Source organism: Podarcis muralis, chromosome 16 (assembly GCF_964188315.1).
Source record: "Podarcis muralis chromosome 16, rPodMur119.hap1.1, whole genome shotgun sequence".
Lineage (NCBI taxonomy): Eukaryota > Metazoa > Chordata > Lepidosauria > Squamata > Lacertidae > Podarcis > Podarcis muralis.
In genome coordinates, this window is record NC_135670.1 from 5200717 (window position 1) to 5220441 (window position 19725).

General features: G+C 48.3%; 1 protein-coding gene across 1 annotated transcript in view; it reads left to right on the top strand.

The window, feature by feature from the left end:
• SV2A (synaptic vesicle glycoprotein 2A) overlaps positions 1 to 19725 on the top strand; it is a 54490-nt gene that overhangs the window by 12480 nt on the left and 22285 nt on the right. Inside the window, exon 2 of the mRNA XM_028710435.2 lies at positions 2407 to 3487. Within this exon, the coding sequence (XP_028566268.2) occupies positions 2899 to 3487 (589 nt within the window). The 5' untranslated portion in view covers positions 2407 to 2898. The remainder of the gene's footprint in view (positions 1 to 2406; positions 3488 to 19725) is intronic.

A 19725-nucleotide genomic window follows, 5' to 3' on the forward strand; every position in this document is an offset into this window, starting at 1 on the left:
ACAAGTCAAATGGCATAACCCTACCATTCAAATGAGGGACGTGGGTGGCGCTCTGGGTTAAACCACTGAGCCTCTTGGGCTTGCCGATCAGAAGGTCAGCGGTTCAAATCCCTGCGATGGAGTGTGCTCCCGTTGCTCGGTCCCTGCTCCTGCGAACCTAGCAGTTCAAAAGCACATCAAAGTGCAAGTAGATAACTAGGTACTGCTCTGGCGGGAAGGTAAACGGCGTTTCCGTGCGCTACTCTGGTTCGCCAGAAGCAGCTTAGTCATGCTGGCCACATGACCCAGAAGGAAGCTGTACGCCGGCTCCATTGGCCAATAAAGCGAGATGAGCGCCGCGACTGGACCTAATGGCCAGGGGTCCCTTTACCTTTACCATTCAAATACTTCTCACTGTATCTCCCCACTCTCCAAAACACACACACACACACACACACACACACACACACACCTCCTTCTGCTAAAATGAAAACGCCAGAGTCAGCTTTATTTATAACGGCTGAGTTTTCACAGTTCAGGAGTGCAGCGCCATAGTTCACGAATAACAAGCATATTAAAAATATACAACGGCAGGTTTATTTCTCCCTTGCCGCAGCAAGGGAGCTTCGTTGTCTGGGCCTTTTCATTCTGGCAAATTGCGTGCTTGATTTGTTTTTGGAAATTGGGGCCTGCCTGCTGCCTGTTGGGGGATGTTAAAATGGTTCTTCCCCTGCAGAAAGAACAGGTGCCCTTAACGCAAGCAGGGGGAGCATTCTCATTCAATGCCCAGGGTTGTGTTTTGTGTGTGTGTGTGTGTGGGGGGTCCCCATCCTATGTTATTAACATAGGAAGAGTCCTGTTGGATTAGGCCAAAGGGGGCCCATCTGCTCCAGCATCTTGTACTCACAGTGGCCAGCCAGATGATGTGGGAAACCCTCAAATGGGAGCTGAGCCCAAGGGCAAGACTCTCCTCTCCTGTGGCTTCCAGCAACTGGTATTCAGAGCTGTTGGCCACCCCCAATTCATGTGGGAGGGAGTTCCATAGTTTAACTATGTGTTGGAGGTATAATTTTTTGGAGGGGAGGGGGGCTGGGGATAAGTCTGGAGCTTTCAAAATATGTACTTAGCACTGCTTTGTATTGTTTTATTGTTTTGTGTACATTTGATTGTAAGATAAAACATATGCGAAGGGACTTGGCAGGAAGTCAAAACTGAAGAAAATATTTTGTAAGATAAAAGGGGGGAAATATTTACTTTCATTATTATCATTTATTATTATTTTTCATTTTGTGTGTGTGTACATATGTGTGTTTTGTATGGAATGTGTGGGAGGAAAGAAGACGGTAAATAACAAATAAACTAAATATTGATGTATGTAATTTTTATTTCTCAATTATATTTAGCGGTAGTATGGTTGTAAAGTTTTTTGTAACATAAAATCACTCAATAAAAATTATTATTATTATTATTATTATTATTATTATTATTGTTGTTGTTGTTGTTGTTGTTGTTGTTGTTGTTATTATTATTATTATTATTATTATTATTATTATTATTATTATTATTTTTAATGTACTTAGCGCTGCCAGCTAGTTCCACGCAAAGGTGGAAGAATTTCTTTCCCTGGTGGGAGAGGCATGCCTGTGAGCGAGAGCAGACCCCGGAATTCCTGGAGATGAGCCCTCTCTGTTTTTTTTGGCTTACCTTTCAAAAAGCATCAGTTTGTCAGAGTGGCAATAGACTCCTAGTTTTCGGCGGTAGGGTTAGTGTGGGCTCTGTCACAGTTATTACGTTTGGAGAAGCTGGCTACTCATATGATAGAATCATAGAATTTTAGAGCTGGAAGGGACTCTGAGGATCTTGCAGGTTTGGGTTGTGGAAGATTAAAGACAGACAAAAGAAAGGACTTCTTTGACAGGGTATAGTTAAACTATGGAACTCCCTCACGCAGGCTCTTGTTATGTTCTTTATGGGGCCAGATCCACTAAATGCACATTCCTCCTTTGGCCAGTTTGGCCATGCAAGTTTGATTTATAATAATAATAATTTATTATTTATACCCCGCCCATCTGGCTGGGTTTCCCCAGCCACTCTGGGCGGCTTCCAACAAAACACTAAAATACAATAACCTATTAAACATTAAAAGCTTCCCTAAACAGGGCTGCCTCTTCTAAAAGTTTGGTAGTTATTTTTCTCTTTTACATCTGGTGGGAGGGCATTCCACAGGGCGGGTGCCACCACCGAGAAGGCCCTCTGCCTGGTTCCCTGTAACTTGGCTTCTCGCAGTGAGGGAACCGCCAGAAGGCCCTCGGCGCTGGACCTCAGTGTCTGGGCAGAACAATTTACAAGCTCCCTTCTGTGTGAATTTGCTCCTGTCCTTCGTTCCATGTCTAAAGTGTTCCGGTTTTTGCTTTGTCGTCCTTGCAGGCCCATCACCACCCACACAGAAGGAGCGACTCCCTCCACTGGCCCGTTGGCTCCCCAAAGGCAAGCTAGGACTTAGACGGATGGGGGCTTCAGCCTGGCAGAGGGCAGCCCTCGAAGTGGCTCTCACCCGCCCGCTGGAAGGCCTCAAGTTAGCCTTCTAATTTGGGTGGATAACCCTCCAAGGGGAAGGAGCTGTCCGCCCTTTCTGGGTGCTGAACTGAGAAGACCCTGCATATTTCTCTTATTCGGAAGGAGCTATCCACCCTTTCTGGGTGCTGAACTGAGAAGACTCTGTAAGCTTAGTCCTCTGGAGTGCATTTCTCTGCCAACAAAGGGAAGGAGCTGTCCACACTTTCTGGGTGCTGAACTGGGAAGACCCTGCAAGTTTCTCTTATTCGGAAGGAAGGAGCTGTCCACCCGTTCTGGGTGCTGAACTGAGAAGACCTACCGAGCATATTCCTCTCCCTTTGACCCCCAAAGCGCCAGAACACCATGGATGAAGGTTTCAGAGACCGGACCGCCTTCATCCGCGGGGCGAAAGACATTGCCAAGGAAGTGAAGAAGCACGCCACCAAGAAGGTAGGCAAAGGGGTGGACCGGATGCAGGATGAGTACACGAAGCGTTCCTACGCCCGCTTCGAGGAGGACGACGACGACGAGGACTACCAGCCCCAGGATGGCTACTATTGCGGGGAGCCGGCAGTGGACGACGAGGGGGCCTCTAGCGACGCCACCGAGGGCCACGATGAGGACGACGAGATCTATGAAGGGGAGTACCAGGGCATCCCCCGGAACGACTCCCTCAAGGGTGGGGACCACTTGACGGACAACCAGGAGGTGGTGAGCGAGTTCAGGGACTTTGACGACCTGGAAGGGGAGAAGAAGAAGGAGAAGGAAGAACTGGCCCAGCAGTATGAGCTGATCCTCCAGGAATGTGGACACGGGAGGTTCCAGTGGACGCTGTACTTTGTGCTGGGGCTGGCCCTCATGGCTGACGGGGTGGAGATCTTCGTGGTGGGCTTTGTCCTTCCCAGCGCCGAGAAGGATATGTGCTTGTCGGACTCCAATAAAGGCATGCTGGGTAAGTCTCCCCAACCAAGGAGAAAATGGGCTGCTGGTGGCGGCGGCAACTTGATGTTGGATTTAAGGGGCTAGGATATAGGTTGGCATTTATGTGTAAAGTCATACCTTGGGTTACAGATGCTTCAGGTTGCATGATTTTGGGTTGTGCACCACGCCAAACTCGGAAGTACCAGAATGGGTTACTTCCAGGTTTCGGCGCTTGTGCATTCGCAGAAGCGCTAAATCACACTTTGCGGATGCGCAGAAGCACTGAATTGCAACCCGCGCGTGCGCAGACGTGGCGCTGCAGGTTGCAGACACTGCGGGTTGCGAATGTACTTCCTGCACGGATCACGTTCGCAACCAGAGCATCCACTGTACAACTCCACCTGCCCCAAGATAGCACACAAGTGCAAAATCCAAGTTTGAAAAAGCCTCATTGACAGTCTCTATAAGCTGTTTGCATGGGTTTTAGGCAGAGGGTGAGCCGGCTGACCCTAGCACAGGGATATCCAACATGGTGCCCTCTAGGGGTTGTTGAACTACAACTCCCATCTGTCCAAGACAGAGTGACCAAGAGTCAAAGATGATTGGAGTCATAGTCCAACAGCACCTGTAAGTCAACCCGCTGGCTATCCCCGCTTTTGGCACAAATGCAAGGACACTTGCCGTGTTGTGTCTTGAGTGACAGCCTCAGTAATATGGAGATAAGGTCTCAGCAGCACCCTGGACAGCTCCATGCAGGGATGCATGAGAGCAAAGCTTGGATGTTGTTTCAGCACCAGCCAGAACAGATACATAAATAGCTAGCCCCGCCTTCTGTGGGAGGAGCCTCTTTATTTAAAGGGGCCCAAGATGTTTTAGCAGACATCAACTCCAACAGAGCAGGGGAGGGTGAGGTTTTGCTTGGGGCTTTAGAGCAGCAACTAGAGAAGAGCACCACCATCTCCTCGGGCTGAATGGCTACCGGCCCAACAATCTCCTCTTGTGCAAGGGCTTCTTCTGGTTCAGTGTGCACATCTGGGGCAGGGTATGGGGAATTCCCTCTCCTACTCCACCCTCCTGCCTCATCCCCTGAAGGAGAAGTGCTAGTGGTGATGTAGCAGTTAGGGTGTTGGACCAGGACCTGGGAGAGACCAGGGTTCAAATCCCCAGCTTGGCCAGAAGTGAAGCTCACTGCCTGTGACCTTGTGCCTGTCGCTGCCTCTCAGCCTAACCTACCTTACAGGGTTGTTGTGAGGATTAAATGAGAAGGAAGGGAGAACCACATACCACGCCTTGAGCTCCTTGGAGAAAAAGGTGGGAGAGAAATGCAATACAATAAATACAAATTATAAGTAAAGGGAGCCTGATCCCAGGAACGTGACACTGCGGAGAGGAGGACACTCAGTCGAAGCATGGCTGGTGCTGAAACAATGTCCAAACTCTGGTCTTACCATTAGACAGAGTGTGTCGGCAGATGCTGGGCAGTGTGTGCGTGAGTGATGAAGTTTCTAATTAATTGTAAACATTCCTCTACATGGGATCCCCTCTCCCCTGCCTCTTAACGATAAAAACCTGTAGCGAGCTAGGGCTTCAGGAAGACATTGGCTTTGTATAGCTGTCCGTTTGATGTGCTAGCTTACTACGTTCAGGGCATTCTTGTTTTGGTTTTTACTGGGAAATTGCTCTGAAATCATAGGCGCCCTCTACTCCACATGGAGTTCAAAGCAGGTCATCCTGAACCCTGACCATCTCGTTTTGCGGACCTGCCTTCAAGTGCCAGGATGTTAAACAGTCTGGACACAGACTGAGACATAGTCTGGAGTATGGAATTCTCTGCCGCATGGTGTATCAATGGACACAATTTTTAAAGGAGTTCAGAAAAATTGATGGAGGAAAAGGCTTCTGATGGCTACTAGCCGTGATGGTGAAGTTCTGCCTCCTCTATCAGGGGCAGCAAATCAGACAGGGAGAGCATGGCTGTTGCACTCAGGTCCTGCTTATGCGCTTCCCAGGAGAGGCATCTGGTTGACCTCTGGGAGAACAGGGCAAGGGGGCCATTTGCCTAATCCATCTGGCCCTTCTCATGTCCTGATGGAGCCTCCAGGTCCAGAGATAGTCTATCTAAACTCCTAGATTCTTAGGGGCATTTGGCCACTGTGAGAAGGTTGGATTTGATGGACCTCCTTTGGCCTGATGGCTTGGACAAATTCACCAGCGGAGGATGAGGCCACTAGTCACAATGGCTGTTGGAGGCAGCATGTCCCTGGATACCAGTTTCTGGGAGTAACAAATGGGGAGAGGGATCTTGCACTCAGGTCCCCGCTTGCGGGATTCCCCATTTGGGCATCTGGTTGGCCACTGTGAGAACAGTATGCTGGACTAGATGGTCCCCTTCAGCTTGATTCAGCAGCTGTGCTCTTCTTGGGTCATCTTGAAACCCCCAGGTCCAGAGGCAGTCTATCTGGATCCTTAGGTTCTTTGGTGCATTTGGCCTCTGTGAGAACAGGATGCTGGACTAGGCAGGCCCCCTTGGGCAGCTGTTCCAGCATCTGGGCTCTTCTGGTGTTCCTCTGAAGTCAGTGCCTTCTCCTTGTTAAGCTCACTTATTACACACAGGATTGTGGGACTTTCAACATCACCGTTGACTATTTATTGCATTGGCAACCCATCTGCTAGCATGCAGGATCCAAGCGTGGGAGACCACATTAAGCTACAATAATACAGTTCATTAAAACACAAGGCTGCCACCAACCTCAAGAACCTAGTAGAAGCGCAGTATACATCACCGGCATCTTAAAAAGCGATAAACGCAATAATGCTTTGGCAAACAAACCGGACCTCACAGCAGCCATTTCCCAATGGCCTGGGCTGAAAGGCGGGGAGCCCCATAGAATCGCGACAACAACAAAAATCACCGCAGCCTTAATCCCTAACTCGGCCATCTCATGCGGCAAAACTGGCTCGAAGCAGAGGGACGTCGCTGCATGCTCAGAGGCCGCGGTTGAAGCCTCGCCCGCTGCGGTCCTGGGAGGCAGAGGGCGAATTGGGCCCGGCTGAGTTTTGCACTGGTGTGATCAGTCCGGATTTCTGCTCCAGGCTCGAGAGCGGAATGCGGCAAGGTTGTGACTCATCGCCTCCTCTCTCTCTCTCGTTCCCCCCTCCCCATTCCTAATTTAGGAATAATGTGTCAGAATCGCAGTGGCCCCCAGCTTATCTCCCTGCTTCACAAGGCACTGCGGAGGCCCTGGTTGCTGTGGCGGAAAAGCTTAGGCAGGATTATATCCCTCTGAAAAGGAACTGTGGTGGAAGGGCGGGGGAAGCAGAGGAAGCCGTGCTTTTTGCGGGGGCGCCAAAGTGAGGAGGGCCTACGGGGGCGATGTGCGGGGGGGGGGAAACGCTGGCATTTCGAGGCAAAACTGACACCGGCTTCTCCGCACAGACTGCACTGCGGCAAGGCTGATGTCCCCTGCTAAACGCCTGCAGAGACAGGACATCGCATTCCCACAGGCCCCCAAATTGGGGCTGGGGAGGGGGTTCCCTTTGACCTAGAGGCTATGGAGAGAGAGAGGGTCTTCACTGTCTCTCTGTTCATCGAATCGTAGAAGTGAGTCAGAGCAACGGGGCCCATCTAGGCCAGTGTTGTCTGCTCGGCCTGGCAGCAGCTCTCCATCGTTTCGGAGACGGACTGCTTCCCAGCGCTTAAATGCTATTGGGGCTTGAACCCGGGACCTTCTGCATGCAGAGCAGGTGTTCTACCACTGAGCTACAGCCCTTACCCTAAAAAGCAATGCTCTATTCCTCATGGTTCTGAGCAAAGGGCTGATTTAAAACAAGAACGAGAGAAGCTGCCTTATACCCAATCCTCCTATTGGCGCATCTAGTGTTGCCTACACTTGCTGGCAGCAGCTCTCTGGGTTTTCATCTCTGCCCAGAGAGATGCTGGGGACTGAAGCCTCATACAGCCTTTCCTATAAAAATAAGCTAAGATCCCGGTCCTCACAGTTCTGATGAAGCGACTGATTTAAATAGGAACCTGCCAACATCTTTTTTTGGAAGGCTGAGCTCTGGCACCCTTTGCGGATCGGGGCCAAGTCAGCCGCAGCTCCCCCTTGCCAAAGATCCACGCAGAGAGCCTGTGCTTCAAGCCAGCACTAACTTGGCCTGGCAGCAACTGGGAACCCTCTTGGGATTCTTTCTGCCTGCTCTCCATCAGCTCCTCCTCCTCCTCCTCCTCCGTCTTCCCTTCCTGAACTCGGAGCGTCCTCGACCGAAGATGACCCGCTTGTGTTCTTGCCAGGGAGCAGATGCCGGGAATAGCTGGCTCTGAAGCAAGGAGAGTTGGATGGATGGCGACTCCTCTCCCTCTGTCAGGCGATGTGGCTGAACGGGGAGAATTGTTTAACCAGTTTGGGGGGTGCTGTGTAGGGCTGCCCTTAGCACCCCATCAGCAGAGATTAAAAGCAGGTAGTGTGTGCACCTGTGTCCCATGTAGTTGGGCAACTGACATGTCAGTCGCCTGGTGTCACAATGATGGCCTGTTTTTCCTTGGCCTGCCCCGCTGGAAATCAAACCACCCCAGCAAAGGAACAGCGCCTTGGAGATACTGGCGACCAGCTGATTGGCAGGAGACCCCGCCACCCTCTGCAGGTGATGGAAGCACGTAAGAGCAACCCTGCTGGATCAGGCCAATGACCCATCTGGCCCAGGATCCTGCTCTCACAGTGGCCAACCAGGTGCGTCTTTTGGGAAACCCGCAAGCAAAATCTGAGCACAAGAGCTCTTATGTCAACACAGTCTGTCAACACAGTCAAGTACAGTCAATATTTCCTTCGAAGTGATCAGCCTCAAACTGAAGCCATGTCTTACATTTACAGTACAGCTTACCTCTCCGCCCCCAAGAATCCTGGGAACTGCGGCTTGCTGGGGGCGCTGGGAAAGGTAGCACCGCAAAGGGTGAAACTACAATTCCCAGTGTTCTTTGGGAAAAGCCGTGCGCTTTTTTGATACAGTTTTATTTACACTTTTCACATTACAGTGGTACCTCGGGTTACATACGCTTCAGGTTACAGACTCCGCTAACCCAGAAATATTACCTTGGGTTAATAACTTTGCTTCAGGATGAGAACAGAAATTGTGTGGCGCCAGCGGGAGGACCCATTAGCTAAAGTGATGCTTCAGGTTAAGAACAGTTTCAGGTTAAGAACAGACCTCCAGAACGAATTAAGTTCTTAATCCGAGGTACCACTGTACAATAAAAGGCCAACTAATTACACACACAAAAATAATAAAAAGAAAAAGAATAAAATAACAGAGAAAAGAAAGAAGGGATAGATAAGTACAGAATCATCTCTTGCAGATATATCTTAACTTTTGAGCCATACAGAAAAGGGCGTGTGCTCCCAGCTCACACATGGGGAGTGTCCCTCTTTTTCCCCAGCCTCTCACCCCGAGAGATTTCCCTGTGCACTTTAAATGTGCATTGAGTGTGCTTTGAATATACGGCGTGGATCTGCCCCCAAACTTATTTGTAGCGCTGTGGCTGCATCAGGTGGATTTCTGGGCGGAGGAGGGGCAATGTTTTGCCAAGCCAACAGTTCATCAGGAGGGGATTTCTCCCAGCAGTTGATTAAGGGCGAGGAGAAAACGCACGTCTTCTTCTCTTTCTATTTTCCTCTCTGCCACCCACCCTTAGCCCCTAAATTGCTTTTTAGCAAGCCCTGAGCAACCTGCCATTCCTAATTAGCATGGTTCGGAGCAGGAGGGAGGGAGGGAGAGAGAGAAAAGCAAGCTGTGACTCACGCAAATGATGAGACTAGAGGGATGCTCCGAAAAGGCAGAGATTTGTCCTTTCATGGTGGAGTGGCACTGGGGGAGGGAGGGCTGGATGACTGAGGAGCTCCAGTGAAGACGGATGTTGGGTGATCCAGGGCAGACGAAAGAAAGGACTTCTTCACGCAGCACAGAGTTAAACACTGGCCGCTAATCTAGATGGCTTCAAAAGAGGATTGGACAAACTCATGGAGGAGAAGAGGGCTACTGGTGGCCACTAGCCAGAATAGCTATGCTCTACCTCCAACCATCAGGGATGTGGGTGGCGCTGTGGGTTAAACCACAGAGCCTAGGACTTGCCGATCAGAAGGTCGGTGGTTCGAATCCCCGCGACGGGGTGAGCTCCCGTTGCTCAGTCCCTGCTCCTGCCAACCTAGCAGTTCAAATGCACGTCAGAGTGCAAGTAGATTAATAGGTACTGCTCCGGCGGGAAGGTAAACGGCGTTTCCGTGCGCTGCTCTGGTTTGCCAGAAGCAGCTTAGTCCTGCTGGCCACATGACCCGGAAGCTGTACGCCGGCTCCCTCGGCCAATAAAGCAAGATGAGCGCCGCAACCCCAGAGTCGGCCACGACTGGACCTAATGGTCCGGGGTCCCTTTACCTTTACCTCCAACCATCAGAGGCAACGATGCTTCTGAACACCAAAGGGATCTTGTACTCAAGGAATCTTTGCTCAGGTCCTGCTTGGTTTATTACAGGCAAAGACCAGCTCACATAACATAACACAATAAAAACAGCGTTCATAAAGATAAAATATACAATCGGAGCAGATTGCAGCAATAGCTCATGAGTTAAAATTGAGATATATACATACACCCGTACAACTGAGATTTGGGCTACCATAAAAAATTGACCCTGAGGCACCCCAGAGGGCGACTTCAGCATTTCCCTAGTAAGCTATTTTACTCTAGAGGATGATCTGTGCCTACAAATCTGGGTGCAGAATCTGGCTACCAGACAGGTCGTCTTCTGATCTTTGCCGAAGAGGAGAGAATGAAGTTTAGACTTCTCTGAAAGATCGGCGAGCCTCATCAGCATAGGATCAATGGTGTCTCTACGAATCTCAACATAAAAAGGACATCTAAAAATATATATGTTTGGGGCTTCCTATTTCCCCTAATGGGCAGGTGCAAAGTCTCTGTGCGTACGGGCCTCTTCTATGGGAGCCTTCCAGAACCGGTGAGGGCAAGGCTGAGCTTCTAGCAAGAGTGAAAGCCCTACTTGTGTTTCTTTCCTTTGGAACATCTGGGTGGCCACTGGCCAACGGAGGGGAAAAAAGAAAGGAGTTTATGCCACACTCCCCCACATGCCAGTGGCTCCCAGATGTTTGCAGTTAGGATCGTGACTGGGCCATGGACCTCTGCTCAGCCTCAGTCTGAAATTTCAGAATGACAACACCGGTCCACTTCAAAGGGCTGCTGTAAGGATTTATCCAAACCACTGGCGGTTCTCTTAGCACCAAACCCCTTCCAGATCTGCAATTTGGGGATGCAGATAGTGCAGGGTGGGTTTTAATAGATAGGAGAGGATATATTAATTGCAGTTTATCCTTCCAGGCGCCCACGTGTGTGGGTTGAACATGCACCAAGCAGAGTTTAAAGTCCCATCCTTAGCAGAAAAAAGGAGAGCAAATATGAACAGGCTGCAAAGTCTTCTTTTAATTAAGTCCTGCTGCGAAGCAAGCTGGCTCCCCAAATTCTTACCCTGCTTAACGAAGAATCAGACAACAAACTGAGAAGTTTAAAGCATGATTTGCTTACTCATAGCCATGCATTGGTTCTCAGCTTCCTCTTCAGTTAAAACTATGCAGGTAAAGTACTGATATTGAGATTAAAGTCAGAGGGAGGTTTTTGGCTGACTGAGGAGAAGGAGAGAGAGAAAGGGAACAGGAAATACTTCTTTGATTCTTCCTGCTCGAGAGAGGAGGGGAAATGACATCACACAGAGCCCTTTCTACCAATCACATTTCTATGGTCTGGGTCTCTGCCTATCAGCAATACAGCTCTGTGGTCATTAGCCCCTAAACTCAAAACTAGCAAGAATATTAAGTGTTGGATTTGATTGCAATCTCCCAGGGATGGCACCATCAGCAGCAACACAGTTTACAGAGTTGTTGTAAAGATTATGAAAACGTCCTTGATGCCTGAGAAACGTATAACACAGGGCAGGATTTAAGGGGGTTTAAAATTGCAATGACAGCTGCTCAGGTCTTGATAGACAAGCTTTACTAGCAGTGGGTTCAACCCCCAAATACATCTCTAGGTAGGGCTGGGAGAGACCTCCCTGCCTGAAACCCTAGACAGCTGCTGCCAGTCAGTGTGGACAATTCTGAGCTTAAGGTAAAGGGACCCCTGACCATTAGGTCCAGTCGTGGCCGACTCTGGGGTTGCGGTGCTCATCTCGCTTTATTGGCCAAGGGAGCCGGCGTACAGCTTCATGGTCATGTGGCCAGCATGACTAAGCCGCTTCTGGCGAACCAGAGCAGCGCATGGAAATGCCATTTACCTTCCCGCCGGAGCGGTACCTATTTATCTACTTGAACTTTGACGTGCTTTCAAACTGCTAGGTTGGCAGGAGCAGGGACCGAGCAACGGGAGCTCACCCCGTCGCAGGGATTCGAACCGCCGACCTTCTGATTGGCAAGTCCTAGGCTCTGTGGTTTAATCCACAGCGCCACCTGCATCCCTAATACTGAGCTAGATGCACCCTAATGGTCTGCTTCAGTGAAAAACAGCTCCCCACAGCCCTGTGCGCTGCCAAACTTCAGCAAAGTGTTTAGAGCGAGCCCTTTTTCCAAGGAAAAAAGGGAGAAGTTAAGTCCATGCTTCCACTGGCCTCGTGTTTTTGAAAGGTGTTTCTGAAGGTGGGAAGCGGTCTCTCTCTCTCTCTGTGTGTGTGTGTGTGTGCCAGATGAGGGCACTTCTCATTCTGCTGATGTCATTATTTCCCAACACCCCCCCACCCCTATTTCACCCTGCTGGGATTGGCCGGCTGAAAAACTGCTGTCTTATTCCTCCCGTTTGTCACTTCCCATCGCTCAGCCGCATCCCAGCCCTGTGACTGCAGTTCAGATTTATGGAGAAGGCAGGATAAAAATAGACCTCACTCTCTGCTGCGTACACTCTGCCTCCCGGCTCTCCCTCCCGCTTTTCCCTGCAAAAGTCCTCTCCGTCGCAGCAGAAGTCCCTTGGCATCTGGGGGTTTGATCTCGGTGGCCCCAGCTACCCAGGCCATAGCGCCTGCCCTGCATTCAGCCATGGCTTATGGCATTTGTGTGTTAGAGAGAGAGAGAGAGAGAGAGAGAGAGAGAGAGAGAGAGAGAGACCTTTCAACTTAACTCCAAAAACAATTATGGGACGCGAGTGGCGCTGTGGGTTAAACCACAGAGCCTAGGACTTGCCGATCAGCAGTTCGGCGGTTCAAATCCCCACAATGGGGTGAGCTCCCCTTGCTCGGTCCCTGCTCCTGCCAACCTAGCAGCTCAAAAGCACATCAAAGTGCAAGTAGATAAATAGGTACCACTCTGGCGGGAAGGTAAACGGCGTTTCCGTGCGCTGCTCTGGTTCGCCAGAAGTGGCTTAGTCATGCTGGCCACATGACCCGGAAGCTGTACGCCGGCTCCCTCGGCCAATAAAGCAAGATGAGCGCCGCAACCCCAGAGTCGGCCACGACTGGACCTAATGATCAGGGGTCCCTTTACCTTTACCTTTATAGGGTGCCTACTTTCTGCATGGACTGGTTGCATGGCAACATGTGCAAATGGCTTTAGATACCTATTAGCTCCATAAATTACCATATAGCATATATTAAATACAAAACAGTGACCATTTGTTGTTGACAAAGGACAGCTGGGCATATAAAGGGCCCCATTACCTTCAGTAGCTGAGGGCCTCGTGAAACCCCAATCCGGCCCTGTCTATGATATACTATGAGATCCATGGTCATCTCCCTTGCAGGCGAGAAATGAGGGTGCTGGTGGCGCCTGCCATATTTTGAGCACTGGAGATCCCACAGCTTCTGCGAGAGGCGCCTAGTTTTCGGAAGTGACTCTGGGCCACAAAATGGTCTGGTGGGGGCGGCAGCGGGGGGAGGGCATTGAATGCCGCAGTGCAGTCCTGAACGTGCATACAGTGCCTGATGCAAAAAGGGGAAGCTGGTAATCCCTTTTTGACACACACACATCTATATGAATGAATATAGGAGTGAATTGGTGCAGGTAAAAGGGCTTGCAGGGAGGAATCTCATCTCTGCAGGGGAAGAAGCAAAATGAAACGAAATCCGCTGCATCTGTCAGGGCTGCGTAGTTGGCCTGATATCTGGTGCCTTAATCCGGGGATTAGCTGGACGCAGTGGCAAGCGGCTTAGCGGAGCCACTTGGCCGCCGCAGGGTGCCCAGTTCTCATCACGGCTGGAGGGATTATCTGCCCACCGCCCACAGGAGGGCGAGACGCAGCGATGGCCTTTCCCATCCCACTCCTCCTCTCTTTACGCCACCCCCTCCCCACCCCTGTGTGCCCAGAGCAAAGTGCGCTGCCGCACGGAGGCCGAGTCCCACTGCAGTGAAAACCGCCCAGGCGCTGTTGCCATCGTTTGACTCCAGCTGCCGCACGACACCCACGTGCTGAGTCACCAGAGTCCCCTGCTGAGCCAGGCATAGTCTCCCTGGCCCTTCTGCATCACCCCCAGCGAAGAGAAGGAGCTGAGGGTGTTTTATTCGTCAGGTGCTGCCTGAGGATGATGCACTGTGGCCAGAAAGCCCTTACAGTTTGGACGGTGGTGGAAGAAGATAAGGAGAGCCTGCTGGATGAGGCCAAAGGGTCTAGAAACACAGGAAGCTGCCCAGTACTGAGTCAGACCATGGGTATTGTGCAGAATTGATGCTTTTGAATTCTGGTGCTGGAGGAGACTCTGGAGAGTCCCATGGACTGCAAGAAGATCAAACCTCTCCATTCTGAAGGAAACCAGCCCTGAGTGCTCACTGGAAGGGCAGATCCTGAAGCTGAGGCTCCAATACTTTGGCCACCTCATGAGAAGAGAAGACTCCCTGGAGAAGACACTGATGTTGGGAAAGATGGAGGGCACTAGGAGAAGGGGACGACAGAGGACAAGATGGTTGGACAGTGATCTCGAAGCTACCAGCATGAGTTTGACCAAACTGCGGGAGGCAGTGGAAGACAGGAGGGCCTGGCGTGTTCTGATCCATGGGGTCACGAAGAGTCGGACATGACTAAACGACTAAACAACAACATTCTCATTTGCTCCCCTCTCCCCGCCTTCTCTATGCAAATCCAGATTTGTGATGCAGCGCTGCAAATCCTCCAATGGGCACTGCGCTCTGACTTCATGCAAGTCCTCCAATGCTGGCTGTGTGACGACAGCCTTGCATTTTTCTGTATATAGGAGAGCAGAGTTCCCAAACTCCAGCGCTCTCCAAGAACTCATGAAACTACATGGGGAAGGCAGGACTTCAGCCTGGCTGTATCTGGGGGCAGGGGGCAGGGACCCTCACATCTAAATTTTATTTTCACATTTATATCCTACCCTTTTTTCATCCAGGGAGCTAAAGGTGCCGTTCACAGTTCTCCTCCTCCTCATTTTGTTTCAACAACCCTGTGAGCTAGGTTAGGCTCGGTGGCAGTGACTGCCCCCTGCCAAGGTTACCCAGTGAGCTTCATGGCTGAAGGAGAGGATTCGAACCCTGGTCTCCCATGCCCTAGTCTGACACTCTAACCACTACGCCACATTGGATGGGGAATCTCTGGCTTGGGGGCCAAAAGACTCCTCTGTCTGGCCCTTGGAGTTCTCCCCAGCTCACACCTCTCCTTGTGCAAACCCTCCTGGAATGTTTTTGCTTGGCTTGGGACATGTCTTTGAACTCTGATAATGCCTGTGCTTGCCTGAATGGGGGACAGAGAGTGTGCATATGTGTATTATCTATTCATCATTTGACAAAACTTATACAGTGGTCCCTCGGGTTACAGACCCTTCAGGTTGCAGACGCTTCAGGTTACAGACTCCGCTAACCCACAAATAGTACCTCGGGTTAAGAACTTTGCTTCAGGATGAGAACAGAAATCACGTGGCGGCAGAGGGAGGCCCCATTAGCTAAAGCGGTGCTTCGGGTTAAGAACAGTTTCAGGTTAAGAACGGACCTCCTGAACGAATCAAGTTCTTAACCTGAGGTACCACTATATATGAGTTTGCAAAATCTCAAAGTGTGTTGCAAGAAGAGTTTGGATTTGATATCCCGTTTATCACTACCTGAAGGAGTCTCAAAGCGGCTAACATTCTCCTTTCCCTTCCTCCCCCACAACAAACACTCTGTGAGGTGAGTGGGGCTGAGAGACTTCAAAGAAGTGTGACTGGCCCAAGGTCACCCAGCAGCTGCATGTGGAGGAGCAGGGACGCGAACCCGGTTCACCAGATTATGAGTCCACCGCTCTTAACCACTACACCATGCTGGCTCTTGCAAAGGGAATAAAACAAAATTATCAGTAAAAACAGCCCTGTAATGTATTCAAAAGAAAAAAACCAGCAACTGTTGACTATTTGCAGTATGGTAGCGCTGCAGATAGCTTGCTGGGGAGATCATGCATTAAAAATGAAAAGGACTCAAAAATAACTTAAACAAGGTTTTAATAAGAAAAACAAAAACTCCATTTACACTAAATACATTAACAACCAAACCAGACCCAACCACCAACCCAACCCCAGGGTAATGGGAGAGCTAGGTGCTGCTCCTTATATACTAAACCCAAATGCTGACACACCTTAATCAAATACAACTCAGCAGCACCTGCTATGTTTCACAGCTTTAAAGTTGGGTCTCGTTATCTTGCTCTGGCCCTTGCTCTGGCCCCTTTAAGATATACACATCGAGTGGAACAATGATGAACCTTTACATTTAAAGAAACCATTCAACATTTCCCCTGCGGTTCATCATTGTGGAACAAAAACAGAAAGCATGCTTTGTACATGTTTTTCATGTGTAACCTTTGGAAGTGCTTTTGTAAAAATGTCCGCAATTTGACTGTCACCAGGAACATATTCAAATACAACCATTTCATCAGCAATTAGTTGCTTTACAAATTCTAAACGTAACCTTAAGACTCTAGTGCGCTGCGTATTGGTCTCTGAGCACAGGATAGCAAGTCCACTCTGGGAATCAAGGTAAACTTTTACTGGTAGTGTTACTTGCATCTGTAGGTCTGCAAACACTTGCAGATACCATTCTACATCACGAGTGGCCTGAACGCATGCACATAATTCACTTTCTGTTGTGGAGAGACAAATAATGGTTTGTGTTTGGGACTTCCATTCAAATGGACAACCGTTATAACAAAACACCATACCAGACACACCCCTGCAATTATTTTGTTCCATTGCATGAGATGCATCGCAGAAAATTTCAAAACCTTTGTCAATACATGTTGTAAACTGCAACCTATAATGTTTGGTATGTTTAAGGTACATTACCACTCTCTTAAGAGCAGAGAAACATTGTGTAGTAGGCTTTTCCACAAATTTTGCCAGAAAGTGAAAAGCATAAGTTATATCTGGTCTTGAGATTCTTTGAATGAAATTTAGCTTGCCTATAGCAGAACGATACAAAGTTTTGTTAGGGAATGGCTTGTCTTCACCTGTAAAGGTGAAACCACACACCATAGGTGTTTCCTTCCCATTTGCATTTTCTAAACATAGCATTTCAACAAGATCATCAATTTTTGCAGTTTGATGAACCAGAAAAGATCCATTTTTGCCTTTCTCAATTTGCATGGATAAGTAATTTTTAGCTATGCCTAATTCCACTACATCAAATTTCTTCTGTAACTGTGATACCACCTGTTCATATTCCTGTTTAGTTTTTGTAGAAATTAATACGTCATCTACATACACACATATTTTTGTTACAGAGTTTGCCCTTTCCTTTATGAACACACAATTGTCTGCCTTTCCTTGTGAAAAACCAATATCCAGCAATTCTTTTGCTAAAGTTTGGTGCCAATTCCTTCCACTTTGGTGCAGACCATAAAGGGATTTGTTTAATTTGCATACCAAACCTTCAGCGGCGTCTATGCCTTCAGGAACACGCATAAAAATTTGTTCTTTTAAATCTGCAAACAAATATGCAGTTTTTATATCTAGGTGATAAACGGAATGTCCACGCTGTGATGCATCTTTTAACAAAAGCTTAACTGTTTCATATTTTACGCTTGGTGAATAACACAAATCATAATCTTCGCCTGGAATTTGTTGAAAACCCCTAGCAACTAATCTTGCTTTGTACCTTACAACTTCATTTTTGTCATTCGTTTTAACTCTATAAACCCATTTCGAATCAATAAGTCTCATATCTGGGGTTTGTGGTACAAGAGACCAAGTGTTATGCTCTTTTAAAGAAGCTATCTCAGAGTTCATAGCTTTATACCAATTTGCAGCTTGTTGCTTAGGTAATTTCTGAACATCACTGTAGCTTTTTGGCTCAAAAACTACCTTATTGGCATACACAGTATTAAAATGTTCATCTGCAAATCGTTGTGGCTTCTGTCTCTTTCTATCTGAACGTCTCAGTCCAGAAGGAGAGTCAGACTTCTCAGACTTAATGGGACTAAGTAAACCACTAGTTTCAGGTTGTAAATCATTGTCAGATTGAAGAGGTGCCTGTAGGCTAAGCTCACGGTCAGAAAACTCAAGAGAATCTGACCTCCCCTCGGGTGCCTGTGACTTTAAATCATCAAACAATTTATCAGACTCAACAGGCTTTTTGTCTTTTCCCATTAATTCAGAAGCACTATTTCCTGCTGCTTCTTCTGCTGTTTCTTCCTCTTCTTCCTCAGTATTATCTATACCATCAGTATCTTGGAAGACAGCAACTCCATTCCAATTTACAGTTTGTATCATGCTTCTGGTAATATGAAATTTGCCAGTTGCTGGTATGTAAATTCTGTACGCCCCCTGCTGGTAGCCCATTAATTTTCCCTGGACACTACGTTCACCCAATTTTTGCTTAGCAGGATAATGCATAATTACATCTGAACCCCAAATGCGGAGGTATTTCAGATTAGGGCGTTTTTTAAACAGTTTCTCATAGGGGGTGACATCTAAACCAGTATGATAACTGCGATTTCTAACGTAACAAAATGCATTAAGTGCTTCAGCCCAAAAGTCTTTGGGCAGATTAGCATCATGCAGATACGTTTTAACCCCTGCCTGTAGGTCACGCTGCACAACTTCAACAAGCCCATTTTGCCAGGGACTTCGGGGGCAAGATAACTCATGAGTAGTCCCCTGCGCTTCCAGGAATTTCTCAAAATCCTCAGAAACAAATTCCCCGCCCCGGTCAGAAAACAGGTTCTTAATTGGTTTGTTAAAGTGCGTTTTTACCCAGTTGCAAAAAACTTTATACTTTTCAAATGCTTGGGACTTCTCAGCTATTGCATAAGTCCAACAGTATCTACTATACTGGTCTATCAGAGTAAGCCAGTACTTAGAACCTCCTAATGATGGTGGGAGTGGCCCAACTAAATCACAATGTACACGCTCAAATGGTTCAGTTACTTTCCTATCTGAGCACCTACCCTTGCGTGCAACCTTAATCTTATTCTTGCAACAGGATAGACATTGCATAAAGAATTTACATGGTTTTAAGTTGAGGCCATTAACAATATTCTTTGTCTTAATTACATCAGCAAAATTCAGGTGTCCCAGAATTCTGTGCGCCTCATGGACACACCCGGAATGAGGCCTTACATTCCTCAACCCCTGGCTTGACTGTGCTGCTCTGCAATTTATAGGCGATTGGGAGTAGGTGCGAAAATAGAGTCTATATAAACCATCAGAGTCCCGGGCATACAATAAACGTTTGTTCCCATCAAAAAACTCACACATTGATTTTAAGAAACGCACAGTTATGCCTTGACGAGCAAAGCACCTTACTGACAATAAATTGTCCACTGACGGGCAGTAAATGCAGTTTGCTATTGTAATGTTTAAAGAGTCAAGTTTAACAGTACCTCTGCCAAGCGACTGCAAGACTTGTGAATTGGCTAAATGTACATTACCAATTTCCTCTTCGAAAGAAATAAACAAGCTTCGATCATTGCAGATGTGCTGAGATGCTCCAGAGTCTATAATAAAAGACTTCCACTTGGCATCTTTAATTCTTTTACGATTTGTAGTCCAAGCATGAAAAGCTCGCGGCTCGTTTCTGTCTTTACTATACGATGTCTGCTGTTGGGCTGACAACCGTGACTGACGAACAGAAACAGACTTGGGAGTACTTTGCTTTCTTTTGGCTCTGCAGTCCTTTGCAAAATGTCCTTGCTTATTGCAGAACCAACAACGCTTTGCAGCTTTAAATGCAGTTGTATCACCACAGGTTTGCATATGGCGTTCCTCATTCTTTCTGGAAATAGGAGTGCTTATGGCACAAGCCTCCCTTCTA